The sequence below is a fragment of the Dermacentor silvarum genome, chromosome 2 (assembly GCF_013339745.2).
Source record: "Dermacentor silvarum isolate Dsil-2018 chromosome 2, BIME_Dsil_1.4, whole genome shotgun sequence".
NCBI classification, from domain to species: domain Eukaryota; kingdom Metazoa; phylum Arthropoda; class Arachnida; order Ixodida; family Ixodidae; genus Dermacentor; species Dermacentor silvarum.
In genome coordinates, this window is record NC_051155.1 from 69,649,775 (window position 1) to 69,673,743 (window position 23,969).

The following is a 23,969-nucleotide window of genomic DNA, read 5'->3' on the forward strand; positions in this document are numbered from 1 at the left end:
GACTCTTCTAAATTTACTATTTAACATAATCACTTTGAGTTCGACAACAAGCATTATCTGCAAATCAACGAAACCACCATGCGAACGAAGATGGAGGCAAATTATGCTAATAACTTTATGGCAACGTTAGAAATAGCCTTTCTCGGAAATTCGGCCATAAAAACAATATCTTACAAACGATTCCTGGAGGATATTTTCTTTGTGTGGGCCGACAGTGAAAAAAAATATCTTGCACTTTTTTTCCAATTTCAATTCTTTGCACCCGTGAATTAGCTTCACACACAACTTCTCCCAGGATAGTGTTGACTTCCTCGACGTCACTTTATCACTGAGTGGCGGCTGCGTTTCCACGTCCCTGTACAAAAAGCCGACAGATCGTCAGAAATATCTGCATTATTATAGTAGCCACCGTGCAAGAAGCATTCCCTACTCCCAGGCTCACAGATACAGAAGAATCTGTTCCGAATTTGGACAAGTTGAGAGACACGCGTAGGAACTGAAATCTGCTCTTGTACGTAAAAAAGTACCATCAACAAGTAGTAGACAATGCAATTAAACGCGTCCGCAGCTTACATCGAGCACACATAACGGGAGAAAGGATGAACAGGACCAATGCACAATCAGATCCGAACTTGGTTCTCGCTTACACCACCTGTGCTCCATGGGTCAATGCCATTCTCGACTTCCATTTCAACATCATTAAACAAAGCAGCCGATTCGCTAGTATTTTCCAGCGGCCACCTCATGTCGTATATAGGAGAAACAAAAATTTAAGGGATTTGTTGGTTAGAGCGAGGATACAGAAGTCTATCGCGCCCAAGGATTGTCGACCTTGTGGAAAACCTCGCTGCAAGGTTTGTCGTCACATGCCAACAACAGACATAGCTGTGGCATGGAATTATGTTTTTATATATAAAATAAACTGTGATTCAAGTAATGTCTTGTACAAAATTCGATGCGAGGTGTGCAAGCAGGATTATGTCGGACAAACAGAGACCCCTTTTCGCCTGCGGTTCAACAACCACCACGCGCATGTGAAAAGTCTGCCCAAACTACCCTTCTCCGGGTACGGTCGACTGTCAGATCACTCCTTGAAACGCGTGAGCGTCGTGCTACTGCAGTCTGATTTCCAACACACCCGTGCACGCGAGCAGAGCGAATATTTTTTCATTCATAAATTCGGAATGTACGCTATAGGAATTAATGAGAGTCCGGGGTGGCTGACGTGCCTCCGGAATAGTGAGTAAGGGTAGCGCGAATACATGCTCTGTATTCGAAAACTCAGACGCTGGCCGCCGCTTGCTGTTTCCTCCGCGTGCATCTGAGGGGGTCAGTGTAAAACTAATAAATCCAGTTTCCTCTGCCCTGTCACTCAAGCAGTCATTCTCAGTGATTTATTGCCTTTTTTAGGAGTCCGCACGAGCTGACGTGGTGTTGGTTATCCGGTAAACGTTAGAAAACTGCACACACACACGGAGACACCTTAAAACTGTGAGCCCAATGAGACACTCGCTTCGCAACCCCTAGTTTTTTCTTTCTTTTTTTAGCATCTAAGCTAGACCACAGGGATCGCCGGAAGGGGCCGTGCCTTATATATGTGTATTGGGACAATGTGGTACTTTCCACAAGTTGCCGACTTTTTGTCTCCCTTCTGGGCTCCTTCCCTATTGTGCCCCCATCGCCCCATTCCGCTTGCTCTCTCTCTCTCCCGCTACAGCGGCGCACGCGCACTGCTACTGCGCAGCGACCATTTTCTCCTTCCCTTACCGGAGTAAACGGGAACATACTTAACGCTACTCTCAACCACTCTACCCTTCTCCCGCTTTATGACTTCCTTTTTTTCTTATTTTTCCCCCTTCTTGTTCTTCCCCCCTTTTAACTGCTGATGGATTGAGTGCTGCTTTAGGGCGCGCGCGGGCGCGCCCTAAAGGACCCTTTTTCATCCATGCATCCATTCCTTGCCCTACATATATGAGACTCCGCCCTGCTCTTGCCCTGCATTGTTGCCATCATCATCATCATCATCAACCTATATTTTCTGTTCACTGCAGGACAAAGTCCTCTCCCTGCGATCTCCAATTACCACTGTCTTGCGCTAGCGTATTCCAACTTGGGCCTGCAAATTTTCTAAATTCATCATCCCATCTGGTATTCTGCCGACCTCTACTGCGCTTCCCTTCTCTTGGTATCCATTCTGTAACCCTAATGGTCCACCGGTTATCCATCCTACGCATTCCATGGCCTGTCAAGCTCCATTTCTTCCGCTTATTGTCAACTAGAATATCGGCTATCCCCGTTTTTTCTCTGATCCACACCGCTCTCTTCCTGTCTCTTAACGTTAGTCCTAAGATTTTTCGTTCCATCGCTCTTTGTGTGGTCCTTAACTTGTTCTCGAGCTTCTTTGTTAACCTCCAAGTTGCTGCCCATATGTTACCAGCGGTAGAATGCAATGATTGTACACTTTTCTTTTCAACGACAGTGGTAAGCTCCCAGTCAGGATTTGGTAACGCCTGCCGTATGCACTCCAACCCAATTTTATTCTTCTGTAAATTTCTTTCTCGTGATCAGGGTCCCCTGTCAGTAATTGACCTAGATAAACGTACTCCTTTATAGACTCTAGAGGCTGACTGGCGATCCTGAATTCTTGTTCCCTTGCCAGGCTATTGAACATTATCTTTGTCTTCTGCATAGTCATCTTCAACCCAATTCTTACTTTCTCGATTAAGGTCGTCAATCATTTGTTGTAATTCGTCCCCATTGTTGCTGAATAGGATAATGTCATCTGCAAACCGAAGGTTGCTGAGATATTCACCGTTGATCCTGACTCCTAAGCCTTCCCAGTCTAAGAGCTTGAATACTTCTAAGCATGCAGTGAATAGCATTGGAGAGATTGTGTCTCCTTGCCTGACCCCTTTCTTGATAGGTAGCTTTCTACTTTTCTTGTGGAGAACCAAGGTAGCTGTGGAATCCTTGTAGATGTTAGCTAAGATATTCACGTATGCCTCCTGTACTCCTCCATTACGCAATGCCTCTATGACTCCTGCTTTCTCTATTGAATCAAATGCCTTTTCACAATCTATGAAAGCCATGTAGATAGGTTGATTGTACTCTGCAGATTTCTCGATTAGCTGATTTATCACATGGATATGATCCATCGTAGAATATTCCTTGCTGAAGCCAGCCTGTTCTCTTGGTTGGCTGAAGTCAAGTGCTGCCCTGATTCTATTGGAAATTATCTTGGTGAATATTTTATACAATACTGAAAGCAAGCTAATGGGTCTATAATTATTCAGTTCTTTAACGTCTCGCTTCTTATGGATTTGTATAATGTTGGCGTTCTTCCAGCTCTCTGGTACACATGAAGTTGTGAGGCATTGCGTATAAAAGGCCGCAAGCTTTTCAAGCATGATATCTCCTCCATCTTTGATAAAATGTACTGTTATTCCATGTTCTACAGCAGCTTTTCCCCTGGTCATGTCTTTCACGGCCCTTCTAACTTCATCGCTAGTTATAGAAGGACCCTCTGTATCCGGATCATCACAATTCGAATGAAAGTAGCTTGGCTGTTTTGGGCACTGTACAGGTCAGTATAATATTCTTCCGCTGCTTTTACCATGTCATCGAAATTGCTGATGATATTACCATGCTTATCTTTCAGTGCATAAATCTCGCCTTGTCCTATGCCAAGCTTTCTTCTTACTGATTTAATGCTGCGTCCATATATTACGGCTTCCTCAATATTTCCTACGTTATAAGTTAGAATATCCCTTACTTTTTTCTTGTTAATTAGTTTTGACAGTTCAGCGAATTCTATCTGATCTCTTGAGTTGGACATTTTCATCTTCTGTCGTTTCTTTATTAGGTCTTTATGTGTATAGTGTGAATATATGTGAATAGTTTTACATTATAGAGCCTATGGTTTATCTCTAATTTTCCAACCCAAGCCGAGAGAAATGAGGGCCGCAAGCTAGAATAGTCGTAATAGCCTTATGAGCGCAGCTCTGGCAGATATTGTTCGCACTCCCCTGGGAAAATGTAGCAATGCTTACGTGTGCTTCAAGTGAACTGTGCGTATATTTTTATAGCGGACCATGCCGAGCAGCTGAAAGTAATACATGCAGCAAAAGCGCTCTAAGCAGATGAAAGCGACCTGTCAAATGTACAAGTGTAGGTGTCACTAAACTATTGTTTCCGTTGTATCCGTTGTACTTTTTAAGTACATACCATTAGTCTACTTCCTGATGGTAGCGCAGCAGGCAGTTGCTTTTACTTTTTTTGATAGTAAATGCATTTAAATATTTTTGATGGCAATTTCATATTAGGCCGGCTTGCGTAGCATTATGCTTTAAACGGGACGACATATAGAGATCATGGCCACAAGTTCTCTGCATTGCTGTTTATTCGAAAAACTATAAAAATTATTGCTGAAAGAATTTGGTAGTATTCGATGCATACAAATATTCCTGGTTCGTATTCATTCTTCCGTTGTCAGACATATTTCGGTACGAAACTTGAGTAGCTGAAATGCTTCTGAATATTAGAAATTATTTCTTTTAGTAACGCCGTTTCCTGCACAGCCTGTGGGAATAAACTGTTGTGGCCTTGAAACAAATCCTGTCAAATACAGGCTTGCATTTTCGTGCCTTCAGCGTTAAGTGGTTGGTGTTGTGTGACACGATATCTTCTTTTTTTACCCACATTTCGCAATCTGAAACAAGCAAGGTGGAATATTTTAAATTGAAATGTATAGTGTGCACCCTGTAGCGAGCTTTTGAATGTTAGAAAAGGCACGGCAAGGACCAGCATAGGCTCACTACATAAAAAAAAAACAAGTATAGACACTTCCCAACAATTTTTTTTGAACATCAAGTCATTATCTTTTGTTCTGAAGCATATGTGACGTATTCTTATTAGATATTTTCCTTTACCCGTGTTACGTTCAACAGCACACCCTTACAAAAAATGTTGTTGGAATTCCATCGGTTTTCCATTGATATTTTGTGCCACCAACAACAAAAAAATTGTGGAATTTTTATTGGTATTTCATCGTAGATTTGTTGAGCAGTTATGGAAAAGTGGCCACCGTGAATCCATTGGAAATCTATTGTAGTATTATTATGTTGTTTTTCCATTGGTTCGTTATTGTATATTCATTGGATTTAGATCGAGATGAATTTCCATTGTATTTTTATTGTACTGGGATATATCCCACTAAGGTCTAATGTAGCAAGATTTGGCTAACTGAGGCTGAATGTTAACTGCAGCCAACAGGAAAACAAAAAAGGCACATGAAAAGGCATTTTTATATACCGATTTTATTTCCCTTGTGAGGGGAGAGAAGAGGCTTTCTTTTATATAAGAAACACTTGCGCCTGGAAACTTCGTGCTGGCATATCCTGAAAAACAAGATATGTTATCAGTAAGATAACCAACATGTACCGTCATCAATAGCAGTGAAAGATTATGCTTAAAGCCATAAAAGTACGCAAGTTATGTTGGTGCTTAAAGCTTTTCTGGTTTAATGCAGGTGAAATTGTTCTGCCTAAGGTATAAGAACAGTATAATGAGCCATGGTAAATATGGCAAGAGTAATGTCTCTGTTGCAACACAGGATCGTCAATGAACTTCTATGCAGTGAACTATGAAATAAGTGCATATATGCAATAAGTGAACTTCTATGCAGATTAAACTAGCTTGATGTTCTTATCCACGAGAACAGACCTCTAATATTTTTGTGTTCTTGCCTAAATGCTTATCACAAACTACAACTTTAAAATCACTATGTCAACACAAGGCTTGCAAAGCATATTTGAGAATATTGCCTCTGTTTGCAATGCACTACTTCCTGTATAGCTCTTTTTATGACTAAGTGAAAGACCTCAAATCTTCTAAGGTCAATGAAGCCTGCTGAACTAAATGAACTTAATGCATAATGTGCCTGTGACACAAACGTGAAGAGGCTCTTCATCTTCGTATGGCTGCTAATGTCCTGCTAATCGCGAGGCTAGCATTTAACATGAGTCGGGTTAATGCCACCTTGTGATAGCAATAAGCTATATGTGAGAGCTGAGTGAAGCCGAGAATCTTCTATTTAAAAAGATTTGCAGGTCTTTTTTTAAAAAAGAGCAACAAAAAAGGTAGCGTGTCGCAAACAGCTAACAATGTTTTGAAATGTGCCATCATAGTCATCTAGAGCACAAATACACCTAGGGCTGTGTGTGTGTGTGCTGCGGGTGGGCTATGATGAATTCATAACTCAATCGATCATTTATTTTATCTCTACTTTAATGCCCTCTGGTTTCGACAAGATGTGCATTCGTGCCTTTCGCTTTCATTTCATGCTTCTTGGCTTGATCAAAAATATCTGGATACAACTGAGATTCTAGTTCTTTCTTTTTATTGCTCTTTCTTTTGCAATATCCAAACCATATATCTTCGTTCTCGTTTAACTAGGCCCAACACAGGAAACACTTGCATACACACAAATTGTCTTCTAGGTTTGTCACCCCTACTTGGATTAAGCAACACTAGTAGCCCTACATGTTCTCTATTACAAGAAACCTACACCTTCTTGTTTTCTTTCTGTTCTCTTTTTTGAACACTTACAATTCCCTCACTGCCTGCATCATTCTCATAGTCCCCCAATGAAGTGGGGGAGCAGAAATCAGGTGCTGGCTTGACTTAAGACAATTCCCTTGCCAAAATGTTGGTCCTAGTGATATTTTTGTTTAACAATTCTTCCTGCCTTCTTGTTCTTCTTCTGCAAGTTCTGTCTTGTTTGAATTTCTGCAAACATTGCGTGCTAATAACCGCTTTACGAGATTAGCATTCTTAAAATTTATGTATGATGTGACGATGTTACAAGGCTCTCACCAACAACATTGGCATGCTGCTCTTGCATCTTCTTCCAACTTCTCCTTTCGGGGCCTGGGATGCCTCGTGAACTGTTGCACTTGAGTGGCACACATGCTGCATAGACAGTTTTGAATAAAAAAAAAATACCATAGCTATTTTTTTTCTAGCAACAAAAGGAACGTAAAAATCAGCAGTATGAGCACATTATAACTTCTTTTTAAGATCCCATATTATTCAATATTCCTTATAAAAGCTGGCACGGATTGAAGGCTAACAGGAACAACATTGTTGCAGTGTTTTTCTGTTTTTCTTGTCCGGAGTCATGGAGTTCCTACATAATGCTGCTAGAGGGCCTCAACACCTACACACTCATAAGTATTATGGAGCACGTGCACAGGAACTTTTTACGAGGAAGGGCATGTTCAGCTGTGGCTTGTTGTCTTACCACTATTTATTCTGTGTGTAAGAATATTCAGAAACGCAGGTAACAGTCTTAAACATTCTTTTTACATTCACACAAAGCATTAACCAGTTGGTATAAGAATGTTTTCTGCTGCTTATGTGTCACGCAAGTTTGCACCCCAGCAACTACCATACCCTTTTCTCCAGAGGCTGTGGATGCCACTATTTAAAGAATTGTATAAACGCAGTATTGTGCAAGCTACACAACGAAATGCCCTCAAGTATAAAAGATGTAAATAAGCACTTGATGCTTATTTAAGTAAGTGTTTGTTGGTACCAGCTACTGTGTTAACACTGTTTTTATGTGACTGAATGAATCAGTTGAACTTTTTATTGTTCACGGCATATGTTTACATATAGTGAAATACCAAGAACCAATTTCTTTTACCGACATTTTTTCGCAGAACATTTAAAGAACTTCAAAAGAAATGTCTGACAATATAACATGGGCTAAAGGCACTTTTCTGCGCCGAGTACATAAAAGTCTGAATTCTTGTCAGTCCTCCGACTTGCATATTTTCACTCTCTGGCTTGCATACTTTCACATATTTTATTTTCCATTTTCTTTTGCGCGAAGGAATATACTTATAGTAACACCTGACTAGCGTGTTTTTTCTATCATACGCCACGAGTAAAATCTTGGTTTTCAAATTATGAACATTACAAAAATAATTTCGTAGAAATAGTTTTGCAACGTGAAAAAGATATCCAGGGATGGTGAGGGAAACTGGTGGCGTCGATTCCATGCGTTGCGAGCATTTATTTTCTTTTTTTACAATACGATAGCATTCCATTCGCGAACGATCAAACTGGCTGTTTTTTTAGACATGACGCGATATCGTTCACGACATTTGTGTATGATTATTTTATAACGTACAACAACAAAAAAAAACGGACAGCGAGTTCGATGTTTACATAAACGGATGTGGCATGAGCCCCGCTGTAATAGTACCACTTAAAAAACAGGGTCAAACATTATGTTCATCAATCACATTCTGGGATTTTACGAGCCAAAACCATTATATCATTATAAGCCACACCGCAGTGTATGGCTCTGGATTAAATTTAACCACCTGGGAATATTTAAAGAGCACCTATATCTAAGCACGAGCGTTTCTGCATTTCGCCCAATCGAAATCCGGCTGCCGCGGCCGCAGATGAACCCGCGACCTTGCAGCGCAACGGGTAGGGACGAGCATGAGAACACATAAACAAGCGCCCCTGTTTAAGTGGTTGGTTGCAGTTCAGTATTTAGGTGGTCTGATTGCGACAAACTTGCTTAAACTGCAGTACAGATAAATCGGCCTGGCTGCTAAATGCTCAGCTTAAACGGACGACATGCCCACACCTTGGCGCTCCATCGGCGGAAGGCGAATGCAACACGCCATACGCACACCAGACCGGCCCCGCACAAAATGCGTGAAACATACATTCAGCTAGGAAATCAGTTATAGACACAGCACGAGACAAGTGCTTACCGCAGTCAAAGCATCGTTGGGTCAGTCGGCGCTCCTTTCTTCGTGCCCGCGTCCACGCAGCCGAGTCGGTAGCATACCTCCGCGTCAGCCAATGCACGGACGGTATATAGCTACATCCCGCTTTTCGTCTTGTACGCTCTTGACAAAATGTTCCTTATCGCGCAGCAGCAGATGACAACACATACTCACGTGCTTAGAGCTCACGACACACACGTGGCGCACACGCCGACCAAGAAAAAAAATGAAAAATGGCGACAAAAACCAACGCAAAAAAATGATATACCAATGTTGCTTGTTAACTTTTTTAGATTTCGCTAGGTTTGGTAAAAAACATTGAACATCATTTTTTTTAAACTTCAGTATTTTTTATATGTCGTCAGCTATACACATAGTGTAATACAATAAAATATAGCCTTGTGCAAATGACTATTGGCTGCGTTAAAACAATCATTTAGTGTTGAGGACAACACTTAGGCAAAGCCTTCGAGATCACCTCAGCGCAACCGATCTCGAAGGCCACACTTCTATCAATTTGGTAACAAAGCAACCGGTCGCAAATGATCGCGAATTATCACTGTTCTGGCTCATTCGCTAAGTGCTTGATTTCTCAGTCGCGCGAACGCAGTGGCAAAGCTGGTTAACCAATGCGCTGAAGAATATTTTACGCGGCGATGACGGCGCGAGCAGACGGGAACGGCATCAATCGCGAACTGTTTTGTTGAAGCGATGGGCAGGTCGCGCTTGCTGCTGTGAACATGAGTCTCCATGAGTCGAGTCGCCATTTACAGATGTTGTAAATCTCGAATAAACCAAGCAGGCTAGGTGACATTTGTCTCCGCCTTGTTTCAAATGTTTTTGATGCCGATAAATATAATCGTCATCATCATCATTGTGGCTGGTCGCACGACCTCTGCCAGTCGTCGGTGCGAATCGCACTGCATTTTGTTGCATATCTTGCCGTAACGTAATAGTGAAAATTTACTCGAGGTCGCCAAACCACTGGCTCGGTATCCGCGTGATAGCTTGCGATGCCACGTAATAGACATTCTAGTAGACACCAGTGGGATCCATACATCGACGTATGATAGGTTCGAAACACAAGTTCAAAAACCACTCATCTGTTAGTATTCTGTCTGCTTATGCATGCATTGAGCAAGGCATGAAGCTAGGCATGCTGTCGCCAGCCATAGTAATTAAATGGTGAGGGGAATTAGCGCAACACAAGAGGCGCTCAGTGGTTAGTTCGTGAACAGCAGGAAACGTAAGTTTGGGCAAGTTGGTGCGTCATCCTGAAGTATGTGCTTAAAGCGCGAGGCTACACGTGGGCGGAGAGAAGTAAACACGGACAACGTTTTCACTGTTTTGTCGCAGGGTCTCTTTTCTGGATCCGCCAATGGGTAAGACGGGGGGAGGGGGGGATTGGGGGAGGTGGGAGAGTAACCTCAAAAATTCAAGAATGGCAATCTTCGGCCTACGATGGCCGCGCATATCCGAACGTAAAGCAAACAGTTAGCCAGGATGCCTGGCTTCCCTCAGTGGATCGCGCGCCTTAAGTGAGAAAATGCAACGAGAAATCTATGAAAATTCGTCAACAGGAAACTTATTGAGCAATGCACAACGGAGTTTTTAATGAAATCTCATTGTGCTGGCTCATTGAGTGTTGGAATTTCATAGAATTTCCATGGAATCAATGATACTTCAACAAATCGACATCGGAAATTCAATACTCATTTTTGTAAGGGATATGCATTGTATGAACATCTGCGGCAGACCTGTCCAAGAATCACGCAACAACCCTATGTCAATTCAGACGCTGCACCTGCTCAATTGTGACAGTGTAGCAGCTGCATGCTCACACGTACTTATTGATAAGCATTCGCGGCAATACCGTATGTCTCCCATACTTATTGCCGAGCAGGAGGTCAACAGATGTAGGATGTACGCCAAAAAAGTCTAACAAAAAAGAGTCATGAAGTATTAGTGGGTGTATTGAAGACCTTAGAGGAAGACGTATTACTTCTTGTCAATACTCCGCAAAAAATTGGGCCTGGTTTTGCTATCGCAAACACCAATGACCAGCGGAGCTGAGGGTAAGCATCAGCAAAGTTGTGTAAAGCTAGGAGAAGATCACGCTTTAGAAAAGGAGCATCAACGCTAAGCAAAGTTTGAGTTAAGCATTGCTTGGTTATCGTTTTACTTGGCTATCACTAACACCTGCAACTTCTCTTCGGCGACGATTGGCTTCAACTTCCCTTGCCCGTTGCTCGGGATCGGCTCTCCGTTTGCTCGAACGCTCACGAGCTGCTTCTCTACCGCTTTCCAATCGAGCGGCTTCATCTTCGGGAGTTCTATCGGTCTGCTTTGCCATTGCGCTACGTCAAGAAAGTCAAGGGTGAGAAAGAGGCCCGCCTATGTATGAGCGTGCATGTTGCTAGGGAGCGCTGACGTAATTGCTAGCGTCATACCACGTGCGCTCGGCGCGGCTGCGCATCGGCTCCGCTCCCGCTAAACTTTACCCGGCCACTTGTGCCGCTCGTCTTCCTCCCCACTCACCTCCCCCCTCGCTACATTCTCTTCTCGAGAGCTTTCCCTCTCGCTATACACTTGCCCCTCTCCCGACTTGGCTATGCTGCGAACAACGCTGCCCACGGACCAAGCTCGACTTTAACAGTTCCGCTGCAAAAATGAATTTTCTGCACATAGTAGCATGCTACGCGAAACGTTAAGGTCTACAGAAAATTCTAGTAGACAGATTTCCTTCATGCTACTTACATCGGGTACACGGCCGTTCGATCGAATAACGCAAGGCATGGCCTGTTGCGCCGCGCCGGCGAGCACATGCGAGGACGGGAGCATAATGTTTGTAATTCTACCAGCGTTGGCGCTACTAGTCGAGGCACCGTTAAGGCACGCCGCGCATGTTGTCAGTACAAAAACGATGCTTTTTTACAGCTCTTTCTGTTTTGATAGCGACCGGCTAGCGTAAACTAGATTCCTTTCAATCCCTCTTTTCCTGTGGACAGGCATGGCGCCGAGGCCGACGCGACATATCCAGCTTTTCTGGACGTGTAGAATCTACGTAGAGCATCTACGTATAGCATATACGGGTCTGACGATGATCTTGCAATGCGTAGACGGTAGCTCCGGCATACGCGAATCCGCGATCACTCTCTTCGTTAAGGCAGTCGCCCGGCGACTGCTTCTGGTGCCAACCCTGGCGCCATCTTGGGAGCTTCTAGAAGCGTTGGGTTGAGACTTGCCGCGTTCCGCCGCTTGCTTCTTCTTAACCGATTTCGATTGAACCAATTGCTAGTCGGTTCCCTCCATTGCTTGGATTTCGTCTTCTTCGCCCCTTTCGGCGGAGTTGGAGACGCTCGGAGTCGATAGAGGTGGCGCCGAACGGCTCTCGGCCATGTCAAGCCCAGCCGTGCCGGTGCCGGTCGAAGCGGCGGGCGTACTCGTAGCTAGGTCCAACTAGGCTTCGGTGGCGTAAAGGGGAAAAGGGTCGAAAGATGCCCAAAACTCACTCGGAGACGTAAATCCGCACTTCCTCGTGATCTGGGGATGAGTCGCACACGATGAGACAAAAGTCTGGGCGAAATTTGGCACATAAAAGATCGCAGAGGTGCAAAACGCCGGAGCGACGCGGAGGCACGTCCGCACAGCTCGGCGACCGTCGTTCCTCTCCCAATTTGTAGCTAAGTACCATAAGTTTACTAATGGTCTGTTTAATCACCCTACGCCACTTATTGCGACTGACGGTAATTAAACAGGGCAAATTTTCATGAGTGACACACTGTCCACTGTAATTTTGAACGAGCGCTCACTGTAGCAGTTAGTGTTTCTCACAAATGACAGCCGCCCGAGTTAGTCTCCGATCTATCCTCTTTATATTCTTCTGCCAATCAGCTAAACGTTCTGGGTCAGCTGGTGCGCCGAATAATGTAACACGCTCGTTCTTTGAGCGGTATCCAATCGTAGAATATGGGAGAAAACAAGTGCTGTCTTTACGCCTCGTTTTCTGCGACGACATCGCGGTTCCGTCCGTGAACCGACGCAAGTGCGAACCGGGCGCACAGAAAAGAAACCCAGAAATGACATGCGGAGGCACCATACGCTGCTTTCTCGAAAGCAATAAAGCACCGTAACCGGCTGCGCTTGTGTGTGAGTGATTTTAAAAGGAAGAGAAGAGAAAAGTACAGCGCCGTAACTGCCTCTCGGGGGAGGGCACCTCAACAGCGCTGTACAGGGAAGGGGGTGAGGGACATATTGACCCTTTTCGCGGAGCATTTTGTTTTAGAGAAACGAGATGGCGCTCATGGCGGCGCGCCATACCTCTCCTCAGCGACCGCGCACGAATACGAAACCGTTATCGCTTCTGCCTTGCTTCTGTGCGATCAGCAGTCGGAAATGCAACTGAGTTTTCGCTAACACACTGTGCTGTAATCATGCTAGGTTGAATCACGTGGATTGAAGACGTGTGCAGTAGTTGGCTAGAATTAATTAAGGAATAGAATTAATCTGTGGCCAAGTTCGCGGACCGCTGCTGCAGGGAGGAAAGAGTGGAGAAGGAAAGGCAGGGAGGTTAACCAGTTCAGGACAACCGGTTTGCTACCCTACACATGGGAGCGGGGTGAGGGGGAATGAAAGATGGGGAGGAGAGAGAGAGAGAGAGCACATAACGTACACAGCACACACATCGTCAGTCACAGTCCGTCACTCTTGCGTGATGCGTGACATCACTGTCATAGCCGCTTGTCCAAGCCCGTTTCCTTTAAAAACCTAAGCAGTCCCTTCATTGCTTTCAGCTGCGATGTCTTCTGTCGACGACACGCGAGAATGGTTTCAATTGACAGTGGTCGATTGTCCAGGTGTGCTAGAACGGACGCCAGGGACTGTCTCGGAACATTATATTCAGGACAGTCGCATAGAATATGTTCTAGCGTCTCCTCGCAAAGACAGGCATTGCAAAAAGGGTTGTCGGCCATTCCAATGAGGAATGAATAAGATTTCGTGAATGCCACCCCTAGCCATAAGCGATAAAGCATAGTGGCCTCTTTTCGGCGGAGTCCAGTTGGCATACATAGATGCATCAAAGAGGGCAGGTGGTAGTGACGATTGCTCCGGTTGGTCTGGCTGCTTGGTGTGCACCATAGAGAGAGCGTGATCTCCTGTGCAAGCACTCGAAGTCTGCTAGCTGCGTCGGACCGTGAGAGCGGTATGGCCTCTTCCTGTGTGTCGTCAAGAGCTGCCCGAGCGGCATTATCGGCGTTTTCATTCCCTATGACGCCGCAGTGACTTGGAAGCCACTGAAACGTCACGTGGTGTCCTTTCTCCTGTGATGTATGGAGTAAGTATCTAATATCGAATACGAGCTGTTCGTATGGCCCGCGACGCAGAGCTGATAGCACAGATTGTAGGGCTGCCTTTGAGTCACTGAAGATTGACCATTGTCGAGGTGACTCCCGATTGACGAAACGAAGTGCCGCACGAAGAGCAGCTAGTTCCGCAGATGTCGATGCCGTTGGGTGGTCAGTCCTGAAGCTAATGGTAATAGCTCTTGCTGGGACAACCACAGCACCGGACGAACACTGGAGGTTTGTGGAACCATCAGTATAAATATGTACACTGTCCGCATACCTCTCGTGTAGAAGAAGCAGAGACAGTTGTTTCAGCACAGGTGACGACAGCTCAGATTTCTTCTTGATTCCTGGTACACTGAGATGTACTGTGGGGCTAATAAGACACCAAGGGGGTATCGATGGTTTAGATGCAGCGGTGAAGCCCGAGGGAAGTTTGTCGTTGTACTTGATGATAGTTTTAGAGAACGATGCTTGGCGCCGGTCCGAAGGTAGTGTTGCAAGGTGGTGATAGGGGGCACGTGCAAAATGTCTGATGTGCGTTCTCAGGGCTTCCACCATAATGTGAGTTTGCATCGGATGGTCCCGAGAAATCGCAATAGTTGCCTCTGTTGACGTGCATCTGGGTAAACCAAGGCAAACTCTGAGTGCTTGAGCTTGTTCTGCCTGCAGAACACGAATATTTGTCTTGCAAGTGTTGTTCAGTACAGGTAGACTATATCTTAAAAACCCGAGAAAGAGAGCTCTGTAGAGTTTCAGCATTGCCTCTACTGACATCCCCCATGTCTTTCCTGTCAAGTATTTAAACAACTGGGAAGTTGCTGTCAGGCGCCGTTTCATGTAGGCCACGTGTGGGCTCCAACAGAGGTCTCGGTCAATGATTACGCCAAGAAACCTGTGGGTTCTGACATAGGAAATGGTCCGCCCACTGATTGAGATGACATAAGGCGTCATTGGTTTGCGAGTAAATGCCACTAGTGCGCATTTTTCTGGTGATATGCTGAGACCTTGTTTACACAAGTAGCTCGCTGTCAAAGTTGCTGCTCTTTGAAGCCGCGCACGTATCTGAGGACGTGTGACTGCCGAAGTCCAGACACAGATGTCGTCTGCGTATATTGAAATCTTGATGGTAGTTGGTAAGTATTCAGCAAGTCCAAGAAGAGCGAGGTTGAATAGCGTCGGGCTGAGAGCACCGCCTTGAGGAACGCCTCTGCTCGTATAGCGTCGCGTAGTCGGGCCATCGTCAGTTAACACAAAGAATGATCTTGCAGATAGGTAACTTGCAATCCACAAGAAGACTCGACCACCTAGGCCAACCGTCGCAAGAGCATCGAGAATGGACTCATGTAATACGTTATCGTATGCGCCTTTCACATCTAAGAATAAAGCTGCAGATAATCGCTTACGGGACCTTTCGTGCTGAACATACGAAACGAGATCAACTACATTGTCGATGGAAGAGCGGTCACGTCGGAAACCAGCAATGGAATTCGGATAAATCTTGTAGTGTTCAAGGTACCATTCTAGGCGGCCAAGGAGCATCCGTTCCATTACCTTGCCTACACAGCTGGCCAGCGCTATTGGGCGGTAAGAGGTGAGCTCGAGTTGGGATTTGCCCTGCTTCAAGAGTGGCACCAGGCGGCTTACTTTCCATTCGTCAGGAACGTTTCCCTCCTGCCATGAGGAGTTGTAAAGGCTCAACAATTCTCTCCGTGCAGATTCTCCAAGATAGCACAAGGCTCGGTATGATATACCATCTGGACCCGGAGATGAAGAGCGCCTGCAGAGCGCTAGTGCCGCCTCGAGCTCCTCCATTGTAAATGGAAGGTCCATGCGGCAATCCCGGGAATGGGGGACGTCACCTCGGGCTGGAGGATCTGGACGAGTCGCTTGGTCGGCGATCATAGCACAAAAGTCCTCTGCGACATCGATGTCTTGCCGCCCTTGGAAGAGCGCGAGCGCCTTGAATGGAAAACGCTGTTCCGGAAGGCAACGCAGACCTTGCACCGTTTTCCAAATGTGAGACAGTGGCTTGCGGGGGTCTAGTGTCTGGCAAAACGTTGCCCAACGTTCCGATGCTAATCTATCCATGCGACGTTGGATCTTCTTTTGCATCCTCCTGGCCGCCCTAAGGTCATGGATTGATTTCGTACGCCGATATCGACGTTCCGCCCGGCGACGAAGTGCTCGTAGGCGCTCTAATTCTATGTCGAAGTCGTTTCGCTTGGAAGAGATCGTCATCATGCGGGTGGCGTTTTGCATCGTACTTTTAATTGTTTGCTCTAATCCGGATGGTAGGCCCTCGCGGCAAGCATCTTCCATATCAGATTTGAAGGTGGCCCATTGAATGCTCCGAATGGTCTTCTGTGGACCAGCTCTAGACGACAAGCCTTTGATGTTAAGATAAGTGGGAATGTGATCACTCCCATGCGTCTCAATGTCTGGAAACCACTTCACACATTTGGCGAGAGAGTTGGAGACGAAAGCAAGGTCGAGGCAGCTGCCGTATGTGACGCCTCGAAGAAAGGTGGGGCTACCATCGTTCAGGAGAGTAAGGTCATAGTTGTAGGCGATGCTTGCTAATCTTCGTCCTTTTGCATTGGTTCTTGTACTTCCCCATGCCGGATGGTGTGCATTGAAATCTCCTATGATGACCCATGGGGCAGGACACACACTCAAGATATCTGCTAATCTTTTCGTTTCAAAATTGCTTGAAGGCGATATATACACGCCTATGAGAGTAAACAATAGTTTGTTCTTTTTAACTGTGATGCATATATATTGATTGTCGTCGTGAGGCGGAATTGGTTGTAAAACATAGGTAAGTTCACGACGAACAAAAACGATGATTTTGCTGCATGCACCATTTGTTGAAGACCTAATAAATTCGTACCCTGACAGTCTCATTGGTTTCGACAGGTTGGGCTCACAAATGACGATGAGTGGAAACGCATTGGTGTACACAAACTGACGAAAATCTGAAAGGCGTGATTTTAGCCCTCTGGCGTTCCACTGGATGACGGACGCTGCCTTGACTTCTTTTCGGAAGGATGGGGTATGGGTAGCCATCTTTCTAGTTGAGGGATTCAAGCACTGGGCTTAAGGCGTCCAGCACTTTAAGTGCGCTTCGAGCAGATGTTGTCCCCATGTCGACTAAAAGTGCTCGGATGGCGTCCATGAGGGAACGCAGAACCGAAATGACTTGACGATCTGTTTTAGGTGCATCATCCATGACTGGAGAAGGCTCCGGTTGGACGACGACCTTCTGAGGTTCCTTGGCAAGGGAGCGGCTCGGTAGCGTAGGCCATTCCTCTAAAGAAAGAGTCTTATCCGCTTCCTTCGTGGAAGTGGTGGGCCTTTTCGCGGCGCGACTAAGTGGTGCCGCAGTGGAGTGGGCACTATCACTTCGAGCATGCGCCTTCTTTGAAGACGTACGACGGTGCCGATGTCGACGCCGACGCCGGACTACTTCGGCTGCCTCCCTGTGTGTCGAATTGTCTCTGGACATTTGCTTGAGAACCGCGCGCTCCGTCTTGATGCGGGGGCAGTCTTTCGAAGAGGCAGCGTGAGGGCCATTACAGTTGGCGCACTTCAGAACCGTGGCACCGCAGGTCTCTTCTGCGTGAGGTTCAGCACAACGGGGACACAGTAGCGGGTTGGGACACACGCCCTTGACGTGTCCTAGCCGGAAACACTGATGACATTGAAGCGGCTTCTGGATGAATGGTCGAACCGGATGACGGAAATGTCCGACTTTAACGTGGGATGGTGTACAATCCCCCTTGAAAATTACTTTTACGCAGCGCGTATTCCCAAGGCGGCGCACTTGCGTAATGATAGTGCCCTCGTTTGCCGGCTTGATGAGGCTAGGTAAGTCATCATTGGGAATGGCAATGTCGATGTCATAAATTACACCGGCTATGGATGTATCGTCGGTCGGGATAAAGGGGCGCATTTTGATGCCGCCTAGCTCCGTGATTGCTTGAAGTTTTCCAAGCGCACTCACGTTGTACACGTCTATGGCGAGTATATTCTTCCGTGGATTTATTCTGATGTCCTTAATTTGATCTGGCACCGCACATTCCAGAAAAATGGATAGGGCTTGCCTGTTCAGTAGTCGTAGGTTGCTTGAGGGTTCCTCCGGCATAAAGATGATGACGTGTGGCCAGCGCGCAGGCCTTGACTTCATAGTCGTTGTACTCGCAGGAGTTGACGGCGATGTGTTGACGATCTTTCTCTTCGCCCTCTTGCTCCGGACGGGTATGAAGCTGTCGTCGGATGAGTCGTCTTCCGACATAGAGTACAGCTCGGTGTCTTCGGTGTCGCTGGGGGAGCCAACTCGCTTCCTTGCGGTTGACGGCCGTGATGACTGCTGGCCAGGGGGGCCTCTGGAGTGCTCCGCGTCCATGGCCGCAAGACGGGGAGGCGAGGCACCTCGAAAGGCGAAGATTTCCCCAAAAATTCAGAGAGCACAGAGACAAGTGTTCTATCAAGAAGACACTTCGTCGTCGTCCTCACCGCTGCTGCAACTGTCCGAACGTGTTATGGGCACTTCGTGATGTACGGCTTTCCTCGAGGATACAGAAATTTGCTCATCCGCCAGCCTTGTATCGCTAACCTTTAAAGAAAGGGCTTCATCCCCAGAACGTCGGCAAGAGTGGGTACCACACGTCAAACAATGACAAAGAGAGTAGCGCGCTTCCTGTCATAGTAAGCTTCGCGCACGTTATCTATATAGACATTTGTCCCAAATGGCAGAAAAACTTACGCCCACTCTATCGCCGACGTATCAAGAATAAGTGAATGGGCGCACACTTGAATATATGCGCACTGTATACGCACAATAAATGACGCACTACACCTATGGCGCACGAATGGTCGAAGCTGAATGTTTCGTGACGGTCCACAAGATAAGCGAGTTACTAGCTGTAATATATATTTGCTACAAGGTATTACAATGTACAAAACAGCTACGTTTCAAGCCTTGTGCGTAGCAAGAACAAATCTATCGGAACTGAGCACACCCGCGAGCGATTAGGCAGAAAATAATCAGATAGTGGCCGCACCGAGGGACTTCACTGAGTCAGAAACTGACAAGCCACTGCTTCAAAATTATTTGCCGAATAAAGAACACAGAGCAAAACACACTAATCCTGCCTGAATTCACAATCGGAAAGCTTGGATAGCTTGGAATACATATTTAGCCCCGCTTTTAGAACAAGCACCATATACGCTGCTTGCGCCGTTACGATATAGCTTAATCAGCTCCGAAAGCGCTTTTGCATGTTCTCTGAAGCTGCCATCAAAGCTTCGTGCCGTCCACCTAGTCACCGTCTACGATATCTCCGAAAACAGGTTTTCTAGGCCGCGCCGGCGTCATACAATTCCATTGTAAACAAGGAGACAACGGAGGCAGTTGAGGCAAGCAATGGACGCGTCACCACGTGATCAAACATGGCAGCGCCCACGGGATCGCCGCGAAAAGGGTCAATAGTGACAGGCTAGTGAGAAAGTGGGGTAGAGGGGAGAAGAGAGAGAAAAAAAAAAACGAGCAGCAAGGCCAGGAGGTGAAGGCGGCTCGACTCACAGCCGAGAGCGCAGGTCGGCATCCTCCAAGTAAACAAGTAACGACGCGAAGGCGTGTCTGGCAATGGAGGGGTGTGTGGCTGGGAACAGGAGTTGCCGTGTGGTATCCGCGGGCAACCCGAGGCGATGGTACGCCGCGACAAGTGCGTCGCGCTCCGATGCACGCGCGGGGCACTGGAGGAGGGCGTGCTCAACCGTCTCGACGTCGGCGCACTCCCCACAGGACGGCGAGCCCTCACCCGTCAGCCGATGCAACCTTTCGGCCGTCCGGGCGCAGCCGATGCGGAGTCGCAGGATGAGAGCGCGGTCTCGCCGGCTCAGGCCTCTGCGGGGCAGCAACCTGGGGGGAATGCCGCCGGCGACGCGAGGGTCGGGGTGCTGCGTCCTCACATAGCCGGCCACGGAGTGGCGGGCGACGTCAAACCGCGTCACGAACCGCGACAACGGGACCGACGAGGAATGGGCCTCCTTTGCGAGCCGGTCTGCTTCCTCGTTTCCCTGCAGGCCAATGTGAGAAGGCACCCACTGGAACACGAGGTCGCATCCCCGCTCGCAAACGCCGTCAAGCTTGCACCGGAGCCGGCGAGCGAGCGTGGGGCCGTGATCTTCTCCGGCCAGAATGGAGAGCGCCGCTCGTGAGTCCGTCAGGACGGCCGCTCGCTGAACAGGAAGCTGGAGCAGCAGCTCGGCAGCCAGGTCAATGGCGGCCAGCTCGGCATGCGTCGACGACACAGCACACAGGACACGGCACTGGAACTGCGCCGAGAGCTCGGGGGCAACGCACGCCGCCGAAGCCGCGCCGTCCCGGAGCACAGAGCCGTCAGTGTACACCAGCACGCGGCCGGCGAGCTGCTCCTCGATCACCGCGGCCGTCTCCTGTCGCAGGGCGCAGGCGGCGGTGTTGCGCTTTCCCCGGACCCCAGGCACGGTGATGCGAATGTCTAGACGGCGGTGGCGATGCGGAGGGGGCGGCAGCCACGCACACGACGGTCCCGCGCCGACAAGGCTGGCGAACTCGACGACGCGGCGCCCCATGCCGGAGTTGGGCAGGGAACGAAACCGGTCAATCAGCTGCTGCCCGTGTGACGAACGATGCAGTCGCTCAACGTGGCCCAGCGCCCTCCCCACGGCGCGCAGGGAGATAGGGGTCTCGCCAGCCTCGGCGAGTGTGGCGCCCACTGGTGACGTGTGTGGGAGGCACAGGAGTTGTCGAACAACGGCTCGGTGATCCATGTCCAGTGCCTCCCACTTCGCTGGGCTGAGGTCAGCGAGCGGCAGGCCGTACAGTAATCTCGCCGAGGCTACCGAATTGTAGAGTCGCAGTGCCAAGGTGGGGGAGCAGCCCTGACCGCGGGCCAAGAGGGTTCGCGCGGCACTCGCCACCCGTTTGGTTCCCTTGCGCAGGGCAGCCACTGCCGGCTGCCACTTGAGCCGGTGGTCCACGATGAGGCCGAGATAGCGCACTTTCATCCGCCACGGGAGGCTCTCACCGCGAAGGGAGAAACACGGCGCCGATCGGTGGGCCCCGTAGCGTGGATGGACGAGCATCGCCTCGGTCTTTGCCGCCGACAGAGTGAGGCCGATGCCGCGCACGTACTCGTCGACTGCGTCGAGTGCCGACTGTACACACCCGCGCACAACACTGCCCCTGGCGGTGGGACCACTGGCGAACAGCGCGATGTCGTCCGCGTACACCGCGACACGGACCTCGTACTCCGGCAGCTGAGGGATGTAGTCGCCGATGCGCGTACGAGCGCGCATCCGAAGTGCACCCGAAGCGTCTAGTACACTGTACTAGTAAGTATATTCTAGGCACTTTAGTGAGGATTCAGGCGGCCGGCGATGAGGAGGCGTAAGTCAACCGTCATTTCTACCATTTTAATAACGTTCAGCTCGTCGTCGACGCCAACTGCCGGATCCTTCACGTCCTCGCAAATTTATTGTCTGTCATTAGCATGCACAGTGCACCATGTTTTGTCAGTGTGATAGGCCTGCCATATCAAAATTTCAAATATTGAATAATGACATGTTTCATGTTTGTGCGGCCATTGTATTTGATTAGCATTTTTTTCTTTTTTCTAAATGACGCGTTCAGTAGTAATTGCTTGATGGTCTTGCTTCTGTGCATAATAAACTTTATCTTTTCTGTGTACGCTAAAGGTGTTTTTATTTCATATGTGCTCTTTCATATGAGCTATGCTGTCCGAGTGCGCAAGATGTTACTGTACGTGTGTTTACGGAGCGCGGCAAATACAAGCAAGTTGCTATCTGTATATATTGCTGCCTAACCGCATGCAAAGTAAGCATTTGATTAGGAAACGGTAACGTTAAAGGGAACAAGCCATGATAGCAACCGTACTTCTCCGTGGTAGCATCGTGTTTCTATAGTGTCATTGCCTTTTTTTTTTTTTTCTCGTGCTGCAAGTCGCCCTAGAGCTTTCTGTGCGCGACTGCTTGACATACCTATATGACGCCTTCTGGAGGAGTCGTGCATATTTACCGCGGCGGTGATCGACGCGCCGAAGCCGCAGTTTTCGCCGTTAGCGGGTCATGTTCCCGTGTGACGCGGGTGACGACGGACACGGGGAACTGAACGTACTACAAGTAATCTGGCGATAAAAGCAATGAATATTAGACCTACGTGGTTAGTGAGGACAGTCTTTTATTGCAGCTGAACAAAAAAATTCACACCATCTTCCCGAAGGGGAACCCTAAGTAGTATGCGAAGCAGCCATGGGGTCGACTGAAGGCAGTTTTATCAGCTGTATAAACTTGTACATGCAGCAGCACCAGCAACGCGTAGAACTGTTGTCGACGCCATCGGCGTTTTGCCCGCGTTCGCACCGAACGCGCGCGGCGTTGGTGACTATTGCCGGTGCCTCTAGAGCGCCTACCGACGCGCCTCTAACCTAAGCTGCTTCGCATTATCGCGCGCAGAGCCGCAGGTGTTGCCATTCGTTGCGCAATCCGGAGAGGAGAGGAGCGTCGGAGAGGAGAGGAGGAATGCCGAGAGGAGAGGAGATGAGATAAGGAGAGGAGGGGAGGAGGGAGGAGAGGAGATGAGACAAGAAGAGGAGAGGAGGGGGAGGAGGATGCGCATGCGCAGTAGGGGTGTGGTCAACGCACGGCGGAGGGAGGGAGGGAGGGAGTGACATAGCCCCGACCATAACATGCGTCGCATCTAAAGAAATTATATTGCGTCTAGTCACAGAGAAACATGACGAAAATCACGGTGCCTCGCCGGATATTTACATCAGGCGACAGCCACTGATTGGTCAGTGCCAAGCGATATGGACATCGCGACCGAGTTCGGCGCGTTCCCCATCTCATTTCCTGTCAGCGGCAAAAATTACCGCCTAGGTATTAAAAGTAGCTACCGGCTTCATTAAGTCTGGACTGTAATTCATTCTTATCGGTTCGTGCAAGCGCACTACTGCGGCCTCGAAGTCCACTCTTAGTTTAGGTTAGGATAAAACGGCCTTCGGATTTAAGTCTAGACTTTGAGGCTCGCATTAGTGCAAGCGGGCCCAGGTGTAATTCAAAAATCACCATGCTGAATTCTGTGTACACGCAGTACGAGGAGGTAGAAGTACTCCATCTGCTGGATTTCAGAGGAAGCTAGCTAATGGAGGAAGTTAGCAAAAGTGCTAAAAAGGAGATGAGTGACTTTTTGGCACCGTTAAAGAAGCAACTGACATGCTCGAGGACGGGAGGCCATCTACCCTGCCACTCGTTCTGCTCTGTCAAACAAAGCTGAAAAACGGTCATGCCAGCTGACGCATGGACAATTGCAGCAGGGGAAACTGGAGCTGACTGAACTCCACAAGACAACCTGCTATTAAAGTGGGGACAGGTTTTACAAATCATTTTGCCTGATACAAAACCCGCTCCAAAACGCCCATGACGATTCCCACCACTGCATTTGCAGAAAAACTACAGTATACCGGCGCTGAATAAACAGTCCTCGTACCTGCATGTCTGGTCTTATTTTCCCACCATGATGACGCTTTGTAAAATAAATTACTGAAGGTTAAAGTCCTTGTTAGCGAAGCATGCGCCAACAAAACATCGGTTGTTGCTATTTCAAACACCTTGCTCACGACGGCCTCCGTTCGGGCCTCCGTCGGGCCTGATTTGCGAGCGGGCCGGGCAGGGTCGGGTGGGTGAAATTTTTTGTCGGGCTCGGGGAGGGCCCGGGTCTCGCTTTGAGTCACCGGGCCGTGCTCGG

The 23,969-nt window shown here is 48.0% G+C and overlaps 1 protein-coding gene across 1 annotated transcript in view; it reads right to left on the reverse strand.

The window, feature by feature from the left end:
* LOC119440152 (uncharacterized) overlaps window positions 1-21,502 on the reverse strand; it is a 40,805-nt gene extending 19,303 nt beyond the window's left edge. Inside the window, exon 1 of the mRNA XM_037705090.2 lies at window positions 19,743-21,502. Within this exon, the coding sequence (XP_037561018.2) occupies window positions 19,743-21,502 (1,760 nt within the window). The remainder of the gene's footprint in view (window positions 1-19,742) is intronic.
* Between the last annotated feature and the right edge of the window lie 2,467 nt (window positions 21,503-23,969).